At 41.0% G+C, this 27,064-nt stretch overlaps 1 protein-coding gene across 8 annotated transcripts in view; it reads left to right on the top strand.

The window, feature by feature from the left end:
- MAPKAP1 (MAPK associated protein 1) overlaps positions 1-27,064 on the top strand; it is a 106,383-nt gene that overhangs the window by 30,477 nt on the left and 48,842 nt on the right. For 5 of the 8 annotated variants that reach the window (XM_074845964.1, XM_074845961.1, XM_074845962.1 and 2 more), the window contains 2 exons: positions 15,132-15,304; positions 20,447-20,623. In XM_074845964.1, the coding sequence (XP_074702065.1) occupies positions 15,132-15,304; positions 20,447-20,623 (350 nt within the window). Of the gene's footprint in view, positions 1-7,479; positions 7,712-15,131; positions 15,305-17,145; positions 17,187-20,446; positions 20,624-27,064 lie in introns of those variants that run through there. The other 3 variants (XM_074845965.1, XM_074845963.1, XM_074845968.1) reach the window with 2 other exon arrangements.

Here is a 27,064-nt window from a genome sequence, read left to right as displayed (position 1 = left end):
TCCTGCCTAAGGGGTTCTCCCCACAGGGAGAATATCAATACATCGGTGTTCAGTGTAGCTGCTAATTGATCCATCTCCCATCGCAGGTGGGTCACAGGGACGACGGTAGGAGTCAGCACATCCTCTGTGTAAGATCCAAGGGGTTCAGGTCGCTGACTTAATGTCAGAGTAAGCACCTCACATGTGTGAAGCTGTACGTATAACCAGATGTACAGAATAAATGTAAGAGATTTTGAAAGCGTTGATGAAGACAGAAGATGGAGGAACATCTGGTCAATGTGAATTTTGGGGTTTGTTTAAATGCTTCATCCAACCCTGGCCTGTTCCTGACAATTCTGTGTAGAGATTCTGACACTGCTGTAAAGAGCAGAAGCATAATATTAGAGATAGAACTAACTCATTTACTTTTTTTATATCTATATTTAGGATGGTCACGTTTCAGCAGCTCTAGCTGGCCACCCGCCTGTTTCTAGGCGCTTGCAGCCCGCTGTCCTGCTCTGCCTGCAGGCCTGGCCCCTTCAGCAGCGGCCGCAGGCGCAGCGCTCCGTCCTGGCGGGGCGAGCACTCACGGCGATCCAGAGCGCCGTTTGTCTGAGGGCAAGCAGCATCGTTTTAGCAGAAACCTCAGTATCCTACAGGCTGTTTTAACTTCAGCTTCCAAGTCCACTTTCCTCGCAGGGCATTTCCTGAGGAGCTTTCCTCACTTCTCAACAAAGTCATGTTCTTGGGGTAAATATGTCTCCGAATCCTGCAGTGGACCACCCATATCACTGGTTTTTTATCGGTTTTGCTCAAGGCTTGGGTCCTCGGTGATTTGCTGGATTATTTATCATCTTACAGCAACTGTGTGAATGTTTTCATGTTCCACGTGAATTAAGTTGGATAGAGATATAATTGGGTGTCCCTTTCTATGGGCATTTGGTTACTTTTATAAATTTTACATAGCAACTTTTCTTTCCCTAAACCATTGCTATTGTTGTCTAGGTGTTCTTATTTTGGGGTTGGAGGTAAAGGAGAACTTGAAATTACTTTTAAATGAAAGAACTTTCTATTATATTTATCTGTCTAGAGGCAATAAATCTGTTTCAGCAGATTAAATACTGACTTCTTTATAAAACCCTGTTTTCTCAAACCTCTTATCAGCAGCACTTGGCAGTAATCACACCTAAGGAAACTTATAATTTTCCTCAAGGAGGTGACACTGACAGAATTAAAAATGAAGGAGCCCCCTGAAAAGCCAGTTCATTACAAATTAACAGTGGTCCTAGCAAAGCAGTGGGCTAAGGCGTGTCAAATAGTGATATGGATAAAGAAACCCAGCATTTTAAACTGTCAGAGCTCGGAGCATAGCTAGCCTTAGAACAAATTAATCACATATTGTCAACGCAAAGTTGCATCAAATTAACACATCGGATTCCAGCATATTAATGTGAGAATGCTTTCACCTGATTATTACTGCAAACCATTGCCACTCTCTGACTGCAAAGATATAATTAAATTGCTAAATAGAAAGTGCATATAATATCTCTGCATGCATTTAGGATGCATGAGCTGAAAAGATCACATCCTAGTAAGTGACAGTTTCTATTTGTAGGAAAACTTTACTTTTTTTTCCTCTCTCTTATTTACTTGGGAGTACTAGAGTATGAAATTAGAAAAGTTAGTAATGTTGTTTGCACTCCATACAACTTAGGTGAAATACAGGTTTAATTTAGCTGATTGGCTATGGTGCATGTGAGTACGTAATTAGCTTCCCTCGTCTCCATACTTTCTTGCAGGCAAGGAGAGGGAAGAAGAGATATTTTGGAGTTTTGAGAGAAGAATATGAAAAAGCAGATGTTAATACCCTACTAAAGATGCTGATGATTGATCTTAGAGAGGTTGCTGGTCGATTTGTTTAAAATGAAGCTGCACTTAAAATCTGTTGAGATCAGAGAGTGCTTAAATCGGATACAGGCTTATTCCATGTGCTGTGTCTGGTGACGTGACTTTGCTTCTGAATTTGTTACTTGCAGAAATCTGTCTTGACGTTGTACGTTCATCACAAAGTGCTCAGTTAATCTACTGATGGACAAAAGGCAGTGCTGCAACAAACCCCAATGTATTATTATTCTTCACAGAATACTCTAAGTAATAATAAAAAAGTAATCAGCTCAGAGTTTCCAGCTCTGTGCTCTGTACCCTTTCACATAACACCAGGTGAAAAGCGATGCTCTGCCTCTGCCTGCTCTCTCCGGTCACCGCACGCCTCCTCCCTTGCCCGTCCTCTTCCGATTAGCACAGCACTCCTGTGTTAATGTCTCATCCCTTCAATTCTTATACGAACCATTATCAAAAAGATTATGTTGAAGCTTGACTGTGCCTTTTATAAAATGCTTTTCTCTTCAAAGGTCCTTTTTACCTCGGCCATTTGTAAACTGGTGTGCTCCCCTCTAAAGAGGGTGTGAGCATTGGAGAAATTTTGAAGTTTATGAAATGTATGAATAAAATAGTGTGGTGTGCTGTAGTTAGTAAGGATACATGTCAAACACTGAATTTTTCCTGTAGCAAGGAAGAAAAAAAAAACCCCATGCTTGATGTATTGAAAGCAGTCCTGTAAGACACTGAAATTATTGTGTAATTCTGACAGGGCTACATCACTTCAAATCTGTCTCTGCGTGGATGGCATCATGACATCCTTCTGCTTCCATTCGGTTTGAACATAGGCACCAACAAGAGAAAGTTTAAAATACCTTTAAAATGTCATTTGCCAGTAATGGTTTCTGTAAGCCCTGGGCACACTATGGGGAGGTTAAGCCTGAGCTGGGTTTTGGTTGCTGTACCTGGTAGTTTCTTAGATTAAGTAGTAACAAGGAGAAGGTGTGCTTTCAGTGCAGTGTACACGCCTTTGGTTTTTGGGGGAGAAATCATAATTCTGCTTGAATATTTCAATTTCAACAAATGCCACGAGGTGAAGACCATTGTGAGTACAACTGGGAGCTCATCAAATGGTCCTGACTTTGTCCGGAGTCGGTAGAGGACCAGGGAGTTTGACGGGAGTTCTTCTGAAACACCCAAACTCTTTTTCTTAGCAGGAAATCTTACTTAAAAAAAAAAAAAAGCAAAACATGAAAAGGAAGGAAAACAGATGATACAATGAAACATACAGGAAAATTTTAATGAATGGCCAGTTTGGTGATGCATTTAAATAAAAAGCATTTTTTAGGCCATGGTCATTTAAAGCTAGCTTAATTAGAATTAAAGAATTTTAAAGTAGTTTTTATAAGGCACTTGTTAATCTTTTGGCTGAATCATATTGCGTTTTACTCTAATTGATTTTTAGCAATTTACTAATGTCATTATCTTTCCCTTAATTACAGATCAAACCAAATGAAAAACGTATTCACAAGTTAAGGTTCTTAACAGCCAAAGAAATACGGAAATGTTTTATTAGCAAATGTTTTTAATGTCTGCTATTTGCGGGAGGATTGGATATATACATTTAACAGACATGTTTATCGTGAGAAAAGCTTCTGAGGTAAATAAGTTGGGTTTTTTTAATTTCTCAGAGGATAGTGTTTTAGACTATACCTTTACTCTGACCTTTGTACTTGAAAAATAATTTTGAAACATTGACACTAATTATGGAATAAGGACTCTTCTGTGGGTCTGTTTGAGCACCATAATATCCATAACCAAAGAATTATGGTTTTGTAGTTAAACATTAAATATAAATGGAGTTGTAATTATTTTATTCTTGTTTCTATTATAAATTCAGATTTTATCAAGTATTTATTTATTTAAGATTTTATTAAATATTCCCCACTCAGAATTTGTAAAGGCAATATAATGGTCTGGTTTTTTCCCTGTAAGATTCCTTTATTTGCCTATCTGAAATTAACAGGAAAACAATTCTCATTAGCTTCTCAATACTAGTAAAGCTTTTATTTAAGATGAGAAAAATTGATTTACTAACAAAAAAGGTTTCTCATCTCTCTGTGGAGATTGAATTTATTATATCTTAGACTGATATGGACCTAAGCCCTGGGAAAATAAATGTTGAAACCAGTTTGTCAGAAAGTCTGTGAAGCTCTTACTGTGTCTTGTGTTCAGAGTGCTGTGGGGTTTGGGGGCTTTTTTTGGTGGTGTCATCTGCAGGAGAACAGGTTTTAATCCTGCGTCAACTAAACTTGCTTGACCTAGCCCCTCAGAGTGTTTTCGTGTGCAGTACTTTAAGGGCGAAAGCCTCCTAAGGTTAAACGTTTTAATAGTCTCTTTAAAGGTACCACCTAAATGCCACGTGGCTGTTGAAGTTGCACCGAGCAGATCCATGGTACTTTGTGTGGGTGAAGCGGCAGCGTGCCAGCACCTGCGCCGTGTCGGGGCTGCAGCTGGAACGGGAGACTTGAAAAGTCTTAATGCTGTTAGTCCTGGAGGCCTTGCCCCCATATTGTGTCATTTGGAATGCTGGTATAGGTTCCCTACACACAGAATGCATTTCTTTCTTTCTTTAAGTGATTAATTAAATGACGTTTGGCTTAAAATGACCTCGAGCAAGAGCCCAGGCATTCCGTTATGTCAGCTGTGGTCATGCCTTGTGTCCTACACGGCTGACTCTTGTTTAAAGGAGAACTTTCAAAGAGAAATGTAGTGTTAGTGCTGGATGAAAGGGGTTATGAGGAGGAAGTAAAGATCTTTTCCGTATCCAGATAAAAGTGTAAAGAAAACTTATGGAGATTAGCCATACTGGAATCATTAGGCCAGTCTTCTGAAAAGTGCCATGAGAATATTAACCCTGCAGAAAGCCAGGAGTCCAAGTTTTTGCTCAACTCCAAGTCTGAGTCATTTGCATTGTTTCAGAATGTATATTATATCCTGTGTAAAATGTATTTATAAAAGCAATTTTGTGGGCACAGTAATAGGGAAAACAGTACTTAATTAGAAAAATAACGTAGAATTTCAGCACACATTTATATGTAATGGAAGTATTGTTTTCCAAAAGAAGCAGTATAAAATTTTCACAGCCAGTCAATTCTTTTTGCAGTCATACTGCCAGTAAAAACAAAGAGACAAGTCAGCCACAGAAAATCTGTTAGGTTTCTAACAGTACAGTTAATTAGAACTTCAGATTTCTTGAAAGGATATATCCAAGGTCTGAACTTGTGTTGTGGGTCTGAGGAAATTTTTAAATTTTTTTTAATTGCTGGGCAAAGGTAGAATTAAGCCTCAGGTCTGGCAGTTCTTTGTTCTATAGGCTCCGGTCATTCTTCTCGGCTGCTCTTGGTTACCCTGCGGGCACAGGGTGGGCAGTGCGGTGCCCCCGCGGCGGCTCCCCCCCCTGCTGCTGGGTGCCCGGTGGCCAGGGGCCTCGCTGGCCCTGCTGACCCCCACTGCTGGGGCGAGGGGCTGGGCGCGGCAGCGTTCCCTGCGCTTTGGCAGTCGACCCCGGTATTGGGGGCTGCAGGTTAAGCTCTGAAGAGAAATATCAGACTGAAGGAGATGGCTGAGACATCCCGTACTGAAGAGGCTTTAGTATTTTTCTTGGAGTTGGATTCTGTTCTTTTTGCAAGAGGAGCAAATAGTTTTATTTAACAGTGCACTAAGGCATTTGTTCTTTTGTTAATTTTTGCAGTACAAAAACTTTGACCATATTGCTGGAAGTGCAATTGTTTGAATTTAGCTTGATTAAAGGAATATCCCTCAGTGACAAGTAGTATAACCAAGTCACATTCTACGTCATTTTTCTTGGTGTAACCCAGCCCTGGGATTATTTATCATAGACCATTTTCTCAAGACTGCGCTTTTTAATCCCCTGACTCTTCGCTGCTGGGGCCGAAGTCAGCGGCGTAGCGTGCAGGTCGGCATCCTGCGTGGCAGCAGCTCCGCGCTGCCGTGGCTGGCACTCGGGGTGCCAGGGCAGACCTGGGCAAGACGGTGCCACCGGTGTCCCAGTGCCCCCAGTGACGTCCCCGGCCGGGCGGGGTGGGACTCGCTCCTTGAGCACTGCCGAGTAGTGCAGATACCGGCCTGAGCACGAGGAGGCTTCGGTGTAAGGGGCATGTTCAGGGGCTGATGCTGAGCGGGAAATCACCTGGTAGAGGAAATAAAATCCCGTGTTCACGAGCAGCCTGACTGCTACATCATTTTCCATCTCTCTGATGGTTTTTAAATTGAGGGGGGAAAAGCTGTTGTGATAGTGTCACTAAACACTGCAGAAATATTTCCATATAAAAACCTTCCTAGATAGGAAATTCCAGTTAATAATAATTTGGAAAAAAACCTGTAGTAAAACTTTAACATATTAACTATTAAGAGTTTAATTTGAGCTCTGGGGGAAATGATCTATCTAGATAGGCACAGTAAAAATGATGAGATTTCAGGCAGGTTTTACAGATGATTTTCTCTTTCTTTTTAAGAATAATTGAGTCATTTTAATGATAAGCCTTGCTTGGCTTCCTTGAATGGACTGCATGTAATTAGTTGTAGCTTCAGCGTTGAAACGTTGTGACAGAAAATGTATCGTTTAGCTCGTAAATTTTTTTCTAGCATCTGCCTTTAATATTTGTTTATTTTCTGCAGCGCACAACTTTGCCACTTCAGGTCAAATTCCAGATAGAGCTCTGGTTCCTTTGTTATCTCGATTGTTTCCTTCAGGATGAGGGAGAATAATTACACAGAACATCTTTTCCAAGCAGCTGGAGTCAAATTCCAGCTGACTGCAGCACCTGTGACGACGGTGCCGGTGCCGCGGGCTGCGCGGTGCCGTGCCAGCCCGGGCTGCGCGGTGACGCCGCGCTCCGAGCACGCCGGCGCCTCGCCGGAGCGCAACTGCCCTTCTGTGAGCTTCAGATGGCAATAATGCCAGTGAATGCAAAGTGTCTGCTTTAGACTAATTAGAGGGATGATTTGTGAAACGCTGGCTATTTATTTAATTAATCACCAGCACAAAGCTATAAAACCCATATTTTAAAAATCCCTGTTAGTTTGCCATGTGGTTAATAGATTGTGGCACATTAAAAAGTGACACGGTGATGTATTAAAAATGTTCCACCTAAGGTTGGCTAATGTCCTCGAGGAACTTGAGCTGTCTGCTTTATGCAACAGAAGCATAGGATTAGAGGCTTATCTGTTTAAGGATTGAATATTTCTGAAAACATTTATCTTTTGTATAGCATCTGTTCATTAAAATATATCGTGGCATATTTCTTAACATACAAATAATGTTTATGGTGTAGTTTTAATTATAAGTTTTTGTTGCATTTTGTTATTACAAAGAGCAACTCTATTCCTCAGTATTAAATTGTAATGTTTATTACTAAGTAAAATATAAATAATTCTTCTAAAGTAGGCCATTCCTTCTCCTCACTGCGTGGAAACTAAGGATAGTTTCATGTAATGAATGCATTTTAGCTGCAGCTACAGCAATTGCATTTTGATAAATCTGAATGTGTGTCTCCATTCTTCAGCAGCACTGTTGGCACCGAGCAGATAAGGGTTTAGTGCCCACGGTCAGCTCGGTGCCGGCGCAGCGGGTGTGAGGTCCAGCGCCCTGCAGAAGGGCAGCTCCGGGTGCCGCCGGCCACTGGCCCACGGTGCTCGCCTTCCTGGCCAGGAGCCACCGTGCTGCCACGGCGTGGGCGATGGGCTGGCTCCCCGTGTCCTAAACTGTCTGGAAGGACGTGAGGCCTGGGCTGTAACGGGGACGGACTCGGGTGTTCTCCTTCCGTTCCAAGTAAGATTTGTCAGAAAAAATGTGATAACAAGGAATCGTATTCATAGCACTTCAAGTAAAACAGTTTTTAATTTAACGTGGGGTTGTATAAATGAATGTGTGCTAATATGATTGAAATACGCTGTTAGAAGAATTATATGTTTTATTCTTTGCTCAGGACTTACATAGTTTTATTAATTGTGGGAGTGAATGCCAAGAAAGAACAGGCAGTAATTTGGGATACTTGATTATGTGGTTATATATGTAAATCATAGTTTTGAGGTGCATATAGAAATTTATTCAGGTGGAAGCGTGGAAGGAAACTGTCCAGCTCTGGAGGTTATGTTTCTCAGCTGTGTGTTGTATAATTAACTGGTACATTAGGAGGGGGGCTAGAATAAAACATGAGTATGTTAATGCAGCCTGGAGCTGATGTTGTAGTGATCATTGCAATGCAGATAACGCATTTCTCATAACCGCTGCTGCCTACTGGAGCCTTTGAAACATCTGGACCTTTAATTGAAAAATAGTGTGGTGCTATACAAAGCAGACATGCTAAGTGAAGTCAACAATTTAGAATAAAAAATAATAGTGTGTTATTTACCTTGTAGTTAAATATTCATACTTTGTTATGCTTTGTATCACAGGAAATTACTGGGTTAAATTTTTATGAATAGTGACAGTGTGAATAAGATAAATTAAGTATTTAACAGTGTTAATGGAATTTTACACTGATCTGCTAACTCTGCAGCACAAGCTAGGATGATACGAAGGAGAATCCACTCCTCGGAAAGGAACTTTGAAGCCTCTTTGAAAATCTGCGTGGCCTGGCAGGCGCGTGGAACGTGGCGTGGTCACCTGCTGCCGGTGACGAGTCCCTTGTCCCAGGGGCCTCACGGGTGGTGTTTTCCATAAATGACTTCAGAATAACAAAAGTAATCCTGTGGCTGTAGTAATGAAAAATGCCAATAGCGGCTTAACCACCTGATGAAAGAAGTATCGTTCCTCTTTTGCCATGGTAGGGTATAGGGTGGTGCGCGGGAGAAGAGGAGGGGTAGAACTACCCAGGATTTTCCTACGAGCACTAAGACTCGGCGTTATGCCCCCAAATATTAATATAACATGCAACTGAACAGGCGTTTTCTCCAGATCTGTTATAATACTGTGCAAATAAAACGAACAGACTATATTATAAATATTTAACCATCTTATTAGGTTAGATGCTGTTCTACTCACCGCACCAACATCTACTCGCTGCAGCTCCACGTCTGGCCGCTGGGTAGTGCGGGGCTCGGCACTGGGGCTGAGCAGCGTGTCCATCATCCCACTCTGCTGCCAGTGCTCGGAGCCGTATGCCAGCAGGGTCGTTATGTTGTGCTACAGCATGAGGGTTTCTGCCACGTGCTTACTGAAAGATTTTATGATATTTGATCATCTAAACTTAAAATTATTTTTTTTTTGATGACCCTTCTTTTTCTACTCAGCCCCTCAGAAGCTGTTTTGCTTATGAGTGAAAATGACTGACTGTCCTATTCCCACTTATTCTGGATGGAGAAATAATTGCTCTAAATTTTTGTTTTTTAAGTCAAGAGCTTAGAAAATGGTGATTTTCAATGGTTGTCTTAGAAAGATATAGTCCTTCATATTGACATAAACATCTGTGCTCTAATGTGTTAGAACTTTGGTTTGTGTGGTAAATGCTGAGCTAATATATTTAAATTTTTTCCCCTTCATGTACTTTCTATATGTTGTTTAAATACATATGCGAGTGAGTTACATTTAGGAGGTGGTTGCTGGATCACATAGTATATTAAATACCCTGTCACCTAAACCAAAAAACATTTCACCAAGTTTGAAAGTGAGAAGACATTTTACATTTGGAAAAGGATAAGCATTTGTTTCCATTTTGTGTAACGTTTAGCATTGTTTGCTGGGAGGTGAGTCAATGACTTGAATTAATTATAATTACTGAAGAGACATATACTGATTGAGCAAATAAAGTAGTAAGCTCATTCGTGCCAAGGCCATCTAATTAAATGCTAACTTTGGATAAGCTAGATGTGCATGAAAGATTAATTTTGAGAGGTTTTTATGACTCCCACTAAATAATGATTCGGTAAAATCTTTGCATTATATCATTAGAACATCTAATCTTAAAGTGATATAACATTTAGTCACAGAACTCTATTGTACAGGAGGATGCAGTAAATTATTATTGTTGAAAATTAATCACTTTTCTCTAAGAAATGTTTATGGACTTTGTTTTAATTTTCTACTGTGGTGTGAGCGAAGCGGATCAGAAGTGAGGAGGATACAGTGTTGGCATTTTTCTCAATGTCTGTTCTGTTAGCTGCCCATTATACAGGTGCTTCAGAACTGTGTTCAGGAGTAAGTTGTCCCAGGGATGGACAGACTGTCCCAAACTTCTTGTATCATGTAGAAGAATATTAGTGTGTCGTGTCCCATTCCCCCCCCAATAATCTGTTCAAGACAGACATCATCTGGTATTGCAGGGAGGTACATATTTTCTCATGGACTTTGATCAAAACTTCATTTTAAATCTTAGAAAGACTTCTTGTGTTGAAAGAATTGGTAGAGTTTAAATACATTTTTTTCTTTCTTTAACATACTGTGTTTATATTTAAAGCATATCAATTTTATTACAGAATATTATTTAACGATACAGATATTTCTAAACTTGTTTGCAGCCAGCGAAGATCATTCTACATGCAGTTTTCCTGTCATAGTTGTAGTAACCAGTGTTTAGATACTTAAAACACCACAGCTCACAAATACAATCCTAGAAAGTCCATGAACATTCATCATTCAAGTAGGCTGTCATATCTTTCTCTTGCACTCTCGTGACTGGAAGTACCAGCACCATATGTATGTGCTGGTGGTGCTACTTCTGTTCTTGTAATTAGCCCGACTACCGTTATCGTATATCACCAAATATTCCTGAACTGTTTCGTGCCTGGCTGTATTTTAGACAACACGAGAAACATGGATTCACAGGAGCAGTAGTCTTAGATACCAAGTTATTCTTTCAGAATAAATTTGTTTATTAATGGGAATAACTTTCCTAAGTTTAGCCACTGCTTATTATCAAAGTGCGTAAGTATCCATTGATCTGCTTAATTTAAATTATGAACAATAGAAAGCAGAAAGTTTGTGAATTCAGCAGGTGGTACTTTTCAGCAATGTCAAATAACGGACATAATTCTGTGCAGCTCCTGAATAGCTGCAGTGTGCCAAAGAACTACGACGTGCCAACCACCGAGAATTCCGACGACAGCGATAGAGAAAACAGAACTGTAAAGGAATTAAGTGATTTGTTTATGTGCACACCACATTAGCAATAATTTGGGAAACAGTATCCCTGGGTTTTTGCCTCTTCAAGCCTGTGTACGCTGCACAGCACCACATCTCCAATGAATTGCAGATGATGAAACATCATCTTTGCTTTGAGATGAAAATGCTATAGAAATAGCAAACGGAAATTTTCATAAGATCAGACTGTAGGAGAGCACTAGGTAGCCTTAAAAGAATCCATTAATAAAAATACTAAGGAAATTTGCTATGATTTATTTTGTTTTCTGTGTATCCAGTTACTCCTCTCTTCCTTAAAGGATTGGTGGAATATAACATTTCTAACAATAAAAGCTTAATGGAATCAGATTTGTGATTTCCTAGAAAATTAACGAGATATTTTGTCAATTTTATTCCAGACTTCATTTGTCAGAATATACAGTGTCCAGTGACAAGCTAAAAGAATTTTTGACAAATTAACTATGCCACAGGTGACAGATCAGGAAAATGTTAATTTAACAGCCCCTTTATGCTTCCCAGATTTATTGGAGGCTATTAAGGAAACTCCAAATGGTAAGGCCCCTGGCCCTGAATAGATTTTCCATTGAATTTTATACAGGATCTATTAATAAAGTTTGATGCTGCCTTTTTGAATATAGGTAATTGTACTTTATCTTCTAGGTCTCCTCAGCATTTACAGTTGGAGTGCAATTTTTAGTGAGGAGAAAAAAGTAATTATGCTTCCAGTAGTGTCTGTAGTCTGGGTCTGAATGATTCCTCCTAAAGAAGAGACTACAAGCACCATATAAAACCCACAAGTTATTACTGGTTGAATCCAGCGTGGCTAGGTCTTTGACTCTTGGCCACTGAGACTAATAATTGGATCCCTTTTATTCAGTCCCACCACCTACAAATCCTTGCCTAATAAGCTTTGCACAGATAAGTAATTGAGCTCTGTGGGACTTCCTACACAATTAATATTTTGCAGGACCGGACTAAGGATATGGATTCATTCCGTCCTGTAGACAGGTACCTGATGGTTTGGATTTCTAATGCTGGTTCAGAACAAATACCATCAATTTGCAATAAACACAGTGGAGGTTTCCTCCAGACGCCTTTGACTTGGTGATTGATCAGTCTGAGCCTTGACCCACATGTTTATTAGGCCATACTGATGTTTCTGAGCTACTGTGGCAATGAATGTTCTCATTACTAACAGAAAGTCTAATTGGCTTCCAAATCTCAGGTTTCAGCCTCTCTAATATCTTATGGCAATCAGTTTTACAGCCCTTTTTTAAAGATCTTGAGTATAATAGTGATGATCTTGAGCCATTTCCCAGTACTGCTGCTGTTGGTATTGCTCCCCTTGCTCAAAGAGTTGGAATCCTCATAGGTGTAGGAGTGACCCCTGGTTTAAGTCACCTGTGTCTTGATGTTCATGCCGAGTGTTTGTAAGAGAACAAGGCTATTGGTAATGGAGGGAGTGCGGACAAGCAAGGTGGTGAAGATGGGCTGAAGGAGGTAGAAGAGGAGATTTAGAGATGGGGAAGAACAAAAAAAAAGTTTATTTTAAAAACAACAAACGCAAAGCAACAGCACAGTGTAGGGCAAAGAACAAAGAGAAGCCCTGTGAAAGGCAGACCGAGGAAAGTTACCATCTTACTCCTGATAGCTGTAAGATCAGGTGCCTAGAATGTGTTTATTTTATAAATACATGTGTTTATTGGATTATGAGCTTATAAAACAGTCTGTACTTGTGGTAGTGGCTAATGGAATAATCTGGTCTTTTTGGTTATTAGTTGCAGTTCTTGGCTCGTTTGTCCACGTTCTGGTTTTATGCTGTGTACATCAGTTGTAACCTTAGCATCGACTCTCGCATCTGGTTGTCAATTTTTCTTGGATTTTCCATTATTAGGACTGAGCATTACTTACGATTCTGCCATCCTTGGATTTAAACATGTGACTAACTGAGCATGCCGAGGAGTCACATTAACTTCCTTGATAACTGCTATTGACTCATTCAGATGCAAATGTAGTTGAAACCAGAGGTCTCCCATTCTGGCTGGTGTCTCCAGTCATGACCACACCGTGAGCGGTGCTCACAGCCTCCTGCGTGTTCGTACGCGTATCCCTGGTCAGCGTTTGCACCTGGGCAAAGACAGGGGTAGACATTGAGACTGGTGATTCCTTACCTGATGTCAGCTTAATTCCCCTTAAAAATAAATCCTGTAAGTAGGAAAGCAAGAGGAAAAAGAAAGAAGGAAAACAAACCCCCCCTGGTTTTTTAGCAGTTGCAGTTCTGCTGCGTTAATGATTTCCTTGGTGAGGTAAGGTCAGGGGTGTGGGTGGTATCTCAAACTCCCAGGCCCACTGGCTCACCCAACGGCTTGTTAAGGCTCCTCCAGAAAGGTAAAGGAATGTCCCGTTCTGTTACAAATCTTAACATTTCCTTTTAAATGCATAAAACCAATTTCTCTTACCTTAAAAACATGGGAAGAGGAGGCATCAGCACTATAAAAAGGCTTTCTTGAAAAACAAATCCATTATATTTGGATGGATTTTAATAATACTTTTAGCTATGCTAGTATGAATAACTTTAATCTTTAAATTCCTATTATTTCTCTAATTTATAATCACACTGAAGGATCAAATGGTTTTTAACAATATATTGAAATTAGCACATGGCATATAACTCCCTGTTTTATACTCTCGTTATAGATTTATAGTATTGAATCCTTTTATTCTGTTACTTAGAATTCCGAGTGATTAATTGGAATAATACTTTCTTCTCTCAAGGCCCATGGATGTATAGAGATAGATAGTTACATCAGGGGTGCTTTTGAAGAGGGGCTCAGGATGTTCAATCTTTTGTCTGTTTAAAAGATCACTGGTTTAAAAATGCAGTGCTATCCACAGTAGATTAAACGTTTTTTTCTTGTAATGCAAACTTTATAGATCTCTATGTTGCTACATATTTTATGTTTTATTTAATTGTTAATTTCTACAGTGCCAAATAGATTTTTTTTAATCTGTTGGAACAGTAAGTTCCAATAAAAACCCATATTAGTTAATCCTTCTTGGTTGTCTTCAAGTAGTTCAGAATAGTTTAATGGCTCAGTTGTATGTGTGATTTTGTTCTTCTCTCGGCAAACCAAGGTCAGGCCTAAGGTTTATTTTTAAATGTCGTCTTAAACTCCACATATGATGGACACCCGTTTCTGCACAGTGCTCTGCTCCGGCTGCGCTGCCCGGTGTGGTTTCCCTGGGGTGAGCAGCCTGTGCTGGCTGGCTCCGAGGCTCTGAGCTGGCGGTTTCTGCCGTTGAATCGTTGGCATCTCTGGATTGAGGCTCAGGTCTCAGTGGGTGATATGTGTAGCTGTCCTGGGCTCTTCCTCCTCCTCCTCTCCGTGGGAACGCGCCAGCCCAGCTCCGGTCTCCCTGTTGGTGTACGCCGAGGGTTTCCCTGCGTCTTACCCCGCTGCGTGTCAGGTGTGAGCTGCCCTGGCTCCGCTGGGCACCGCAGCAGGGGGAGGAGGAGGAGGAGTCTCAAAAGCTGGAGAGGAACTAGGACGTTGTAAAGCAGGTAGCATTGGCAATCCTGGCGTGTTCCAGGCCTAGAGTAACTGGGGATGAGAGGGGCTGGTTGGTGCGGCCGCGGGAGGCGTCTCAGCCAGGAGGGCTGCGGCTGGGGGAGCTGCTGGGCCTGCGCCCGAGGACAGAGCTTGAGCGGCGGGGAAGAACCACAGAAGGAGGCAGAAATGTAGAAACAAGGGCAATGCTGATGGAAAAATGGGTTTGAAGCTTCAGGTAGGCTTGTCAGCTATTCCTCCCCATCCCAACTTTGGATTTGGTTTTTTTTTTTGGATCCTGCAAGAACATGTGATCTTGCGGTGACGTTCAGGCTCTTCCTGGAAATCTGTGAAATCGTTGCCAAATATTTCATATCATCTTTTCAGATACGTTAAACAGCAGTGAAAGAATTGGAATTTAAATGTTCAAGCTTCTTCCAGTTTTAGGTCGTAGCAGCGTGTTTTAATCTTTCTACTAAAAAATATTCCATCCACACCACATTTTGTATTAGCTCTGCCATACTTTTTTTCATATATTCTAATGAAATATATTTTCTCGACAGGGTCATGTTGGTACAACGGCAACCAAAAAAATTGATGTCTACCTCCCACTGCACACAAGCCAAGACAAACTACAGCCCATGACAGTTGTGACGATAGCAAATGCCAAGGTGCATGACCTGATTGGACTAATATGCTGGCAATATACAAGTGAGGGACGGGAACCAAAACTGAAGTAATGTTCTTTCTTTACTACCTCTTGATCTCTAATTTTCTCCTCTGCAGCCTTTTTGCATAATGAAATGGATTTCCATGTCAATGTTTTTATAGATAAATCTTCGAGAAACCACCTACACATTTATCAGTATTTCCTTTTGAGCAGTACACGTGCATCTATATCCATTTCTCTTTCAATTAAACTACTGGGTACTGTATAATGATAAGCATATGAAACCCTGGATCTGTAAATGAATCATAATTTCAAAACGCTCTGTGTAAAAATAATATAAATCTTATCTCTTTTGGTGTCACAGAGACATTTTTTATCATATGTCCCATCTATTTTTTGGTAGTGTTCTTAATGGCTAGGATCACAAGGATGTCAAATAAAATCCAGAACTCATCTGTAAACTCCCTCTCTTGTTTGTTCCGAGAGAAGGTGCCCAGATTGTGACTCGTTTTGTCTGCACAGTGCCAGTTCCTCCTGGAGATTCGCAGAGAGGAGTCGCCGCACTGGGCAGCAGTGTTCTGGTAGTGTTCTGAAACCAGATTTGAGCCGTAGTCAGTATGCCCCGAAACGAGTCAGAATCCTGTCACAGAACCTCAGCGTTATCACTTACTTGCTTTCTGCTGTCATTTTGCTGATGTAATGACTTTAATTCATTATACACACGTTTAAAATATTTCTGAATTTCTAAGACTTGACCGGTACAGGGGCTAAAGGTGTTTTTCTTTCCAGCTTATCATCCTGGAGATATCACTCCAAATAGGCAAATAAGGATCCTGAAAACAAAATAAATACCAGTTTTCTTTGAAATTATGAATAAAATTGCATTCTTTAATTCAAAAACCTCTGTCATGCAGTATTATAATTTCTACAAGACTTCGACCTCAGTCACATTGACTCTTTGCTGTAAAGAGCAACATTTGTCTTGTCCTCACAAACTTTAGCTTCAGTTAATCGATGGATTTTTCAGGATCTTTGGTAATCATTGCTTACGTCTTCATTGGGAAAGGGTTCTGCCCCTAAGATTTCTGTGACTAAGTAATGGATTGGATTTGCTGTGCTGGAGAACTAGTGTTGTTTAGTAAGAGCTGTTACTTTATCATGGTGGATGACATAAGGTACATAAAACAGGTACTTCAGAGCCACTCATCTGAGCAACTTTGGTTTTAAAACAGTTCTGTAAAATACTTCAGTTTTTGCTGGGTCATAGAACATAAAATAAGAACTTAAAATAGTTTATTATAGAGTTATTAGTAACAGATACTAGCGGGTGACTTTCCTGGTGCGAAGACGGTTAACAGTTTTGTTTGGTTTTTTCTATACGAGCCAATTTTCTGGTTTTTGTTGTTCCTGGAATATTTGATTAATTTTTTTTTTTGTACTGAATTTTGCAGTTTGCTCTTTCAGCATTTTTCAGAGGTGTCTGAGGACTCAGTAGTCATCTCTTCTGTTGTAGCACGGTCAGAAGGGGGAAAGGGAGGTGCTGAGAGGTCGCTTGAACTGCCCTTCTTTAGGAGCAGTTGATGCTGTTCAGGAGATACAGGGCAGCACAGAAGCAGCCCCTCTTAAAAACAGTTTTGTGGTTACTGTTGCCTTGGATATAGGATTTCCCTTAGCTCTTCTCAACAGACATATGAGATGTTTCCGAGGTTAAACACTTCTGTTTGATTTGTCATTTTTTTACACTGGAGAAGAAATATAAAATTATTTGCAGATGGTGCCATTTCATTTGCTGTTACTAATTTCTGTTCGTGATATAAGATCAAAAAAGTGTCCTTTGTATATGATTAGCTTATTTTTTAACAAGTAAGACACCACTAATGTCATCTTTGGACACGTATATTTTTCAGGAGCACAGCACACCTCAATGGAACAACGCCCGTGAGTAGAGGTATTCCATGAAACATCATTGCCCACAGCAAAAGTCAGCAGTGGGAGGAAATGAATTCCACTGCCTGCCTTGAAGGATAAGATGTTATGGTGTGTCAGAGTGATCGTGACCAAGGAGGCTGTCTAATGTAATCAAATCTCAGGACAGAAATAATTAAATAATGAAGGCATGAGTTCCCAGGAACAGTCTAACAGCAGCAATTGAGAATCTGGGTACAAATGCTCAGAGGAAGGGGCAGAGCCTCAGGATTCCAAGAAGTTTGCTTTCTTGTGTAGTGCTTCATTATTTCTCATGTCTCCATCACGTTTTTCTAGCATTGCTGACTGCCAGTCCTGTAGCGAGGACTGACTTAACCGTAAACTAACTCTCATCATTTCCAAAGAAGGAAAGAGCTTGTGTAGGTTGCACTTCTACATTTGCTATTTGTTCCTCATTTAGTCAGAGTATAAAAAGAAAAAATCGAGATCATTGTGACACTGCACTGAAATACGTATAGAGAATGCTTCAAATCTGATCTACAACGCATGCAGAATGACAAATATACCTACCGGTAACACAATTTGAGAATAATGAGGAGGTTGTAGACTTTGTAATTATGAGAAACAACCCCTCTTGTCTTTAGGAAAAGAATATATTACTGCCTAATTCTTTTTCCTAAAAGGTAGATGTAAGAGCCTGAAGTGAGTGAGTACTAGCTGACAGCTTTGAGAACACTTTGTATTCAGTTAGGCTGCCTTTTTTAGTATAATTGTATTATATTTGTTTCTATTCAGTGTCTTCATATGAGGAACCACTGACAGTGTTAGCAACCTTGTTCCTGGCCTCTTACGTATGAACTTTGGTCATAACCAGGGGACCATCCTCTTGCCAACCCCTGACAGATGGGCTGTAATGATTCCACCTGCAAAAAATAAACAAAATCCCATTCTAGGAATAAATTAATAGTGAGATGCAAAATTCAAGTAAACTTCCTATTTTTAGAAGTTAAGAATGCTGTTACATCTGTCCATTGTTGTGTTTAACTTTTACATTCTGTCCGTAGCAGACTCGGATTCTCAAGAGTTTGAACCCTGTAATTTGAAGCCTAAAGGTCAGGACTTTGAGCTCATCCTGGTGGAGGTTCAAAACCCAGAACAGTTTTACCCATTGGACTTGTTTTGTCAACAGATTGTGACTTAATCCATGTTTTAATGTTCAGGAACCCACTCTATGTTTGAAGACACTTGTAACCCCTTTAATTTCTGGGATTTTACCGACGTTGTGTATTTTCAGTATAATTGGTGGAAGATCAGTTGTTGTCACCACCACCTTTTTTCTGGCACTTGGATTGCTTTGAGACCGCGCTGAATGTGTTCTGCTGCCTGCATGTCTGTATGTTCCTCTCGCTTTAATGAGAATTATGCAAATGCATCAGGTACCAAATGAAAATGTTAACTTTATTTATACAGAGCTTTAAGTGCGCACCAGGCTGCACACAGAGGAATTCTGTCAAAGGAATAGGTTAGAAAATCCGCGGTGTAAGGCCCAGGGCACAGCTGTGGGGAGCTGGGTGGCGGGTGACTCCCGAGTGCCATGAAACGGCACAGGAGGAGCGTGCAGAGCCCGGTGCCTGTATTCGTGTACATCTAAATAGAATAAGAGAAGGACCCGAAAATCGTGCCAGGCGTTTCTCATTATGTAAGCAGGATCAGATGTATCTATATTATTTGCAGCCTTTTTGTTTAGCTTGTTCCTAAAGAGCCTGGCAGCCTCCTGGCCGAGCAGCCGCTCCGGCTGTCAGAGCCCTGGTGCTCTCAAGTCTCTCCCCAGCGCTACCTTTCACCAGCTTCCCTGAAAGTTACTTAAGTGCCTTGAAGAAGTTAAAAATTAATTGTACAGCAATGTTCCAGTTCTTCATAACCGTCCAGAGACTCATGAAAGTTTCTTTAATAGTATTGCAGAATTTTCAAAACTCATAGTGACAAACGTTGCTGGAGTACCTTTTTGTTAGCAAATTTACAGCTTACATTAGTAGTAATGCATCATTATTACCTGTTTTATATAATAAATGTCTTAGTCATGACAAGGTGCATATAGATCACCTGGACTAAGCACTCTCAATAAAACACAGTTGCAACCAAAGGTTTGTGAATTAATTGAGAAAATTGCAAATCAGGTAGTCAGTGAAATAATTCATTGTCACATCCAATCAATAAACTTTGTAAATCAACTCATTTAATTCAAAAAATGATCTATATAGATCAAGCAACCAATTAAACAATTAGCATACACTTTGCAATTAATTAATTTAAGCATCAATCATGCAATTAAAAGTCCAAATTTAAACTGCAGAGTTTGGAAATGCACTGCTATGTGAACGTTCAAGCTCTACTTCATGGCTGTGAAAAAGGCCTGAATGTTGGCAGATGTACAGTAAGAAAGAATACTTATTTTCAGGTCAATAATTTAAATATGAACAGTTGAAATAGATTTTAATATTAGGAAAATATGATTAATACCCCTTTGGTATACATAGATAGTTACTTCCCTATGGGCTTTCCTATGTGGAAAGAAAGAGGCTTACATTTTTCTTTCCTATTTTCTTCACACTGTATCTGTTTAAAACTTTCTGTGTTAGTTCTGCTTGTTAAGCCTATACTAACTTTTAACTGTTTTTAGTGACTGGACTTCTTAGATATTTAGGAAAGGTAGCTTTTCTACTTATCATTGCTACTGTGTTGAACAAATTTTTTACTTTTCCTGTGGTTTATGACACTGTTTGTCTGCCTGAGAGCATTCTCTGCTTCTCCAGCCTACGTTCAGGAAACTTTTTCACAGTTGCTTGATCTGTGAAAAAATAGATAGACACTGCTTGGTTGTCTTTAATGCTAAAATGTAATGGTCATATAAATAAATAAATTTTCGCAAGGGGAGAAATATTACTTCCAGCTTTATGAAGTCGTGAAACTTTTATAGACTTCGGTATGTTTTAATCACTGCCAGTGTTTGCTTACAGTGCAGTTAGCGGTGAAGGAAGACTCACTGCTGTACTCTGAGGTTTTGGGGGTTTTTCTGTTACCACATGGTTATGGTAGCAAGATGCGTTGGGACTTTGCTGGGACATACGTGCATGCCACCGGTGGCTTTTTAAGTGTATTACTGCTGTAATAGGCGTGTCTCTGATTTGTTTTCTGCAGCATTTAGTGACTGGTATTGATCGGCTGAACTCAGCCTGTTGCCTGGCTTCCCTCCTGAATAAACCTGGTTTGTCTGTGTTTCAGCGACAACGTCAATGCCTACTGTCTCCATATTGCTGAGGATGACGGCGAGGTTGACACGGATTTTCCACCCTTGGATTCCAATGAGCCCATTCACAAGTTTGGCTTCAGCACGCTGGCGCTGGTTGAAAAGTACTCCTCTCCCGGCCTGGCCGCCAAACAGTCGCTCTTTGTTCGCATGTGAGTACGGGCGCTGCCTGCCTCGGGCACCGGGACGCGTCCGGGTGCCCCTGCCACCGCCCCGGCCTCTTGCTGCTCTGCTTTTCCTCATCTGAACTCAGCGAGGTTCTGGGGCGCGTGTTCCCGCGGGGCTGTGCAGCCGAAGCCCCGCTCCGGGGTCTGTCGGGACGCGGGTACGTCGGTCAGTGCTGCGCCCGCAGCTCGGGTGAGGCCGTCGCTGGGAGCCGACGGCTGCGGGGAAGGAAATAAGCCCTTCTGCGTATAATTAGTGGGGAACATTGAACTGTTGTGCTCCCGCTAGTAAATATTTGGAATTTACACAAAGCCTGAGCTCATAATCTTCATTTTGCTCCAGCCATGCTGCTTATTTATGAAAAATATGGTTGAATAATAAATAATGTATATAATAGCTTCAGAGAATTACAGCTATGAAGTCATTCACGTGGGATATCCAGAGCCATTTTCAACAGGTATTAAGAACTGATCTTGGTAGCGACTTTTTAATTATTTTAGGAAAATCTATTCAATTTCAGCAGGAAAAAAGTGTACTTGTGGTGTTTGGGTATTCCACATATGAGAGATTTCAAAATCTTCTTTCAAAACCTGATAGACAAAGTAGTAAATTTACATTTTAAGACTGGCTGCTGGCCTGAAAAGCAAACAGTTTTCAATACAAATAGTTGCAGAGTGCATTAGTGACAGCGCAGTGATTGAGGAGAGAAATGAGCAGTAAATGAGCTGGTCAGTTAGAATAGGACTGGACGTGCCACTTTAAAGTCCAGAGGAATGTTGAAGATGAAGACCCCGTCCGCCACTGAAACACGAAGCTCTCTGGTTTGTAGCTCAAGAAGAGTTTGTGATGTCATGATCAGTGAATTAGTGTTTCAGTGATGTGCGCTGTGCTTGATCACTTTTATTTTTCCTTAATTGTGAATGAAAAATCTTTTAAACCATCAGAAGGCCTTAATTACTATAACAAAATACAAGTAGCATAAGCCACTTCTTACTTGGGAAAAATATTTCGTGTCTGGATCTCTTGAAATGAAAATGCTAATAGGGTTTTCCTGGTTATTTGAGATTTTTTTAATCTATAAAGGGTTACTTACATTTCATAACCATACAGCTGCTTCTGGTTTTGAATAATCAGACATCTAAAATCATTTCTGACCTATTTAATTACATTTTTATATTCTTTATTGTGTACCGTGTTTCTTAGAGACGTTCTAAAGCGTCCCGCTGAAAGAAATTCTCAGAAGTCCCATGTGTATTTCCCAAAGGCCCATTCGCTTTATTCCACTGCATTAGGTCATTGGAAAATAAAATATTCTGTCAACAGTGTTTACAAATAAGTTATTCAAGGTAAACATGTTCAGCTGTGCTGAGCTGGATGCAGTCAGTCATGTGGCAGCTGATAGAGGAGGAGATGAAGCAGTCTGGCCGGAGGTACTACAGGGTCCGGTTTTGGGTTGTGCAGGTTACAGTCACACAGTTGAACCAGGCAACTGACTTTTCCGCCTGTGGAATTGCAGAATATTTAGTTCCTTCCACCTGACTGAAGAATGCTGCATATTTTGTCTGAAAGAGGGAATATCTCTTTCACCTGCATGCATTTTTCTAGTCAGTGCTATTGCCATGAATTTGAATTTTTTTATTTTTATCATTTTATGATTGTTTTATCTTCAGGAGAATCCTGCATTTTTGGTATCTCTAGAAAAATACCAGCTGGTATATAGAAAATTCTATCCTAATTCCATGCAATCAAAAAGGACCACGAGTGTTTACAGCAGGTAGACCAGTTAAGAAGCCTGTACCATTAGAAGATTCTAAATTGTCGATGATTTCTCATTGGAAAAAGTCCCCTTTCTTTCTCAGCAGCCTCCTACCTAAAGCCCCATTGCCCGTGCTCAGCACATAACCAGGGTTTAGTGTTTAATGGCAACGAGCACGTGTGGTCTCAGCTTTTGGATTTAGCTCGGAGGAGGTGGAACCAGTGTTCCCACGTGGAGCCCGGAGACCTCGGCAGGGGCCTGGCCGGCACTTCTCTGACTGGTGCTTGTAGCAGGATTAAGGTCCAGCTGCAAATCCTGCAAAAGAAATGTGAAATCTTTTGCTTTAACGTAATTTGTGCTCATGTGAGGACCTTCCTTCTAACCTGGGAGGTCCTGCTGATTAGAAATAGGACAACTGCATGATAAGAAGTAGTGCTTTTCTGAGTTGTTTTTTTTTTTCTGTGTGCACATGTTAATTTGAAATTGCTTGTACTTCCCATATAAATAGTTATTTGTAAATAGATTTAAATTAGAATTTTTAATGCGTCCCCTAGAACAGAGAATTACTTGATCAAAAGATTGTTACTTCTGTGAGTTTAAATATTGTGTGCTGTCTTATTTTTGTAGGGATTTGTTGTAAATTCTACGTCTTCTTCCTTCCCTGTCACCCTACTACTGCATGTAATTGTATTTTTATATTTTGCATCCCTTTTTTTCCTCCTCATGCTGAAGTATTTCAGCTGCTGCTGTGTCAGGCTTGTGACTTGTAATGTTTATTAATATTGAATCACTGTTGAAAAAAGTTGATGCCTCTGAGAAGCTTCATGATGAAGCATGGTGTTTTATTTCAGAGCTCACCCATCCTGCATATTGGATATATTTTCAGATGTTGTGCAGTTACTGAGCTGACAGTTATGGAACCTCGCCAGGGACCCCGTTTCAGCAGGACATGTTTGAGCAGAAACAGTTTGCAGAACTTTATACACTTAAACTCCTGCCAAGGCAAACTCTTAGCCACTTGAGTTAGTTATAAATACCCAGTGGCGGTGGTTGGAAGTAGCCCACAGCGCATTTTATATTCTGAGCTGAATGTGAATGTCTTTGTGGCTATATAGAGTAGTAAATAATTGAGTTTGATTAGGGAGAGGGACCTCATTATCCCCCCACCTGTGCCCAGCTGGTAGGGGAGGGTCGAAATGAAGCCATTAGCTGTCTCTCTTACTGGCATCTCAAAGAGCTCAAATACATCTGTGTCTTATTTTCTTTTCTGGCACAATCAGTCGAGCAAGCTAAGCAGGCATGACCGAATTTGGCAAGTTCCAAGGACTCTGGCAAAGTTACACAAGGAGAAGACGGAGGGCAGTCATTCTGGCTTCTTACTGCCCATTAGTCTAGCGAGTTATGTTTTTGGAAAATGTCTGTTGTGGAAAGCAGTACTTTGTCCAATGTCAAACACGGCGTTCGCAAACAGCCCTCTTCGATGTCGAGTATGATTTGTCAGGAAGAGTCAAACAAAGCACTGCATTCATGTAAATGCAGACTTCTTGAGATGATGAAGTAATACCTGAAAGATTCTGAACGAAGGTAGCTTAAAATAAATCTGTACTATCATTAGGGCTTTTTCCCTTGGAAATTTTATTATCACAATTTGGCATACTCGATCTAATGGTGTTTCTAGGAGTTGTAGCTCAGCTGCCAGTTGGCACACAGATGAAATTTGGCATACAGTTCCTCTGCTCTGTAGCACTTTTCTTCTGTTTTGATATTATGTTTAAATTGCTTTGACTATTATATATGTATTTTTCAAAGCAGCACCTCTGCTATACCTCACAGATGAAGGTTTGAAACATTTTTAAAATATCAGGCTTTCATTGTACATGTAAAATTCAATTCAAAGCTTTGAAATGTGTTTTTTACTTAGATTTCAGAAGCACTCCCCAAAAGGCCTGTTACCAGTTTTCGCATGGGTGTAGGTAATCTACAAATTTTTTATGCGTATTTTTTAGAATACGCATAAAATGCAAATTTAAGAAAGTTAATGTAGGTGCCAAGGTTAAGAAGGTAGGCTCCCAGGATAGTGAGTAGGGAGGGGTGGGGCCCCAAGGAAAGAGTCTGAGCAGGAAGCTGACTTGTTAGATGTCTGGTGGTAGCTTGTAGTAGTGTCAAAGTACAGCCAATCAAACTTGAGAGCTCACGGAGTTATCCGAGGCTAACCTGAGATGCACAAAAGCAAGATCATGTAGGCTCAGAATAAAAATTGTGACTGGCGTAGTTATTCTGGTTCATATCACTGTGCGCTTCGTCTTAAAAATTACCCAGCTTAAGTACATTGCGTCAGCTGGGGTTTTTAGCCTTAACTTTGACTTTGTGCTGATTGAGTGGAAATCGTTATTAGTCATCACAGACACTTTCAACCATGCCAACCATTTTTTGCAGCGAGCTTTAAGTGCTATAAATTCCACTTCAGTGTTAAAAAAAAAAATATTAAAAATAAAAAAAAAAAATTGCTCCAGATTGGAAAGGCAGCTTTTGGAAAAGTTTGTTTCTCATTCAGAACAGAAGCCTTTTGTCCTTTAAGTGTTGGGGTTTTATTTTGCTGCACAAAGGGAGCCCATGGAGAGGACACTGCCTGTCTCCATGCTGCCTCCGAGCACCTTCCCCCCCCAGGCAACACCCCGGCGTCAGCCCGACGAAGCTCTTGCCTCTTCTGTTGTTTTCTTTTTCCTCTTCTGAACCTTGCCACCCTGGCTCCAGCGCTGAGGCTGTAAAAGAAGATGGAAAGCCAAGTTACCGCAGAATGATCACTATCATTAACATTCACGGGTGGTTCACTTATCATTCCTGACTGCACAGACATGGCAGCCGTTATGAAACGTCCACAGGTGTAGCACGATGATACATATTACATTGTGCCACAATGGATTTATGTATTCTGTAACAAAAGAAAAGTGTAATGAAAAAATACAGAAGGTAATCCTTTATTCCTCCACTGCACAATTTATCAGTAATGCCTGTGGATGATAAGTGCCAGGGATTTCCTTTGCTTGATTTAACCTTGTCACCCAGGTATGTTTTTGCAAAATGACAGAAAATACAAGCTAAGGAATTTCTTTGGCTTCCAATTTGTAAGCAGCAGTTTTAATTGATTGAATAGCATCTGCTTGTCTGTCCCGTTTTCTAGTGTGTTGACTTAAAATAAAGGTATCACACGTTAGCAGAGTAAGCTAAAACATGTAATTTATAATTGTAATTAAGGGTATGCTGGAATTAGGTTGAGCGAGGACAGTTCATGCACATTATCAATGCAGAGCATAACCGGGAAGCTGGCAGGGTGAGGTGGGGTGTGTATTTCTTCCCGAAGAGCCTCTCTCTGCTATTTTCACATCCAGGCGGGTTGTGGTAGATTGATGAGGTTTTAGGTGCTCCAAGGCTCCCTGCCCGTTGGACGGCGCGGGGCTTCTCCTCTGCGGCGCAGGAAATGCGCTCGGACACGCCGGCCTGACCCCGGCACGACGGCAGAATCTCTTTGGTCTGGGCTTAGATCCGCTCCCGGCTCAGATTTGTGGGTGTTAAAATGTCTGAGTGCTAAAATGTCGTTCCTGAGGCTCTGTGCTGTATTGTTAGAGAAAACCAGCGCTCACGCTTCGTGAGCCGGAGCGAGGGACGGGCAGAATCGTGCGTCTGAGCTGGGACGGGTGTTTCAGACCCACTGGCTCTGTTCCAGAGCAAACAGCCAAAAGTTTACAAATGCGGGCTGCACTTTACATTTCACTGCTCTTGCCAAAGTCCCGCTTACTGGATAGCACACTAAATATAGTAAAACACAGAGGTTTTTCTTATTTTGCTTTGATCAGTAAAATAAACTTTTAAAGATTGTTCTGGGATGAGATCCAGCTTCTGAGGCAAAGAATGGCCGTGGCTCAGGCATGAGTTAGTAATAGAGTGTCAGGAAAATTAGTCTGACAGTTCTCAGGCCAGCTGCTCAATAGAAAGAATCGACCGAGCCGGGATGGCCTGAAACACGAGCGGGATCAACAGCAGCATGTGCTCCTTAGCAGCTGAAGTGTCAGGAATCGAAAGACAATCTCCCATTTTCGGGAGGTCGCGGATACGTGTTGGCGTGAGCGGCCCCGCGCTGGGTCCGCCGCGGCTCCGGGGCTGATCCCTGGGGCAGGCTGCAGGCCCTGCCCCGCCTCCGGGAAAGCACGCTTGAAAAAAACCTTTGTACTAAAGGAAAAAAAATTGTGGCTCCAGTCGTTTTGGCCATGGAAGGTTTTGGAAGATTTTCTTCACCTTTGCTGGGGTTTTTCTCTGCAGTATTTTAATTTGTTTTCCTGTATTTTGGTTGCAGTTCTCTGGAAACCTTCTTTCTGTATCGCAGAGCATTATAGGAGTTACCCGAAGGCACCAGACGTCTTTAGGGTCGGTGTTCTGACGGTTGGGTCCAGTGGGCAAGGCTTTTCGTGTAGCGCTTCATTGACAAACACTGTGCCATTTCAGTAAGAGCAGAAAGGTAGTGTCCTTTTCGTAGTTATAGTATAATTGTCTACGAGGTTTTTCACTTTTAAAAACCCGCTAAATGTAGCTCAGCAGGTCAGTTCGGACTAGAGCTGTAATGACTGCGGGAAGCGAGGTGAACAACCAAGAAGCTGCTGGGCAAAGGCAAGATGTT

Source organism: Strix aluco, chromosome 20 (assembly GCF_031877795.1).
Source record: "Strix aluco isolate bStrAlu1 chromosome 20, bStrAlu1.hap1, whole genome shotgun sequence".
NCBI lineage: Eukaryota > Metazoa > Chordata > Aves > Strigiformes > Strigidae > Strix > Strix aluco.
The sequence above is the reverse complement of the archived record's forward strand: the minus strand, read 5'-3'. Positions and strand labels throughout refer to the sequence as shown.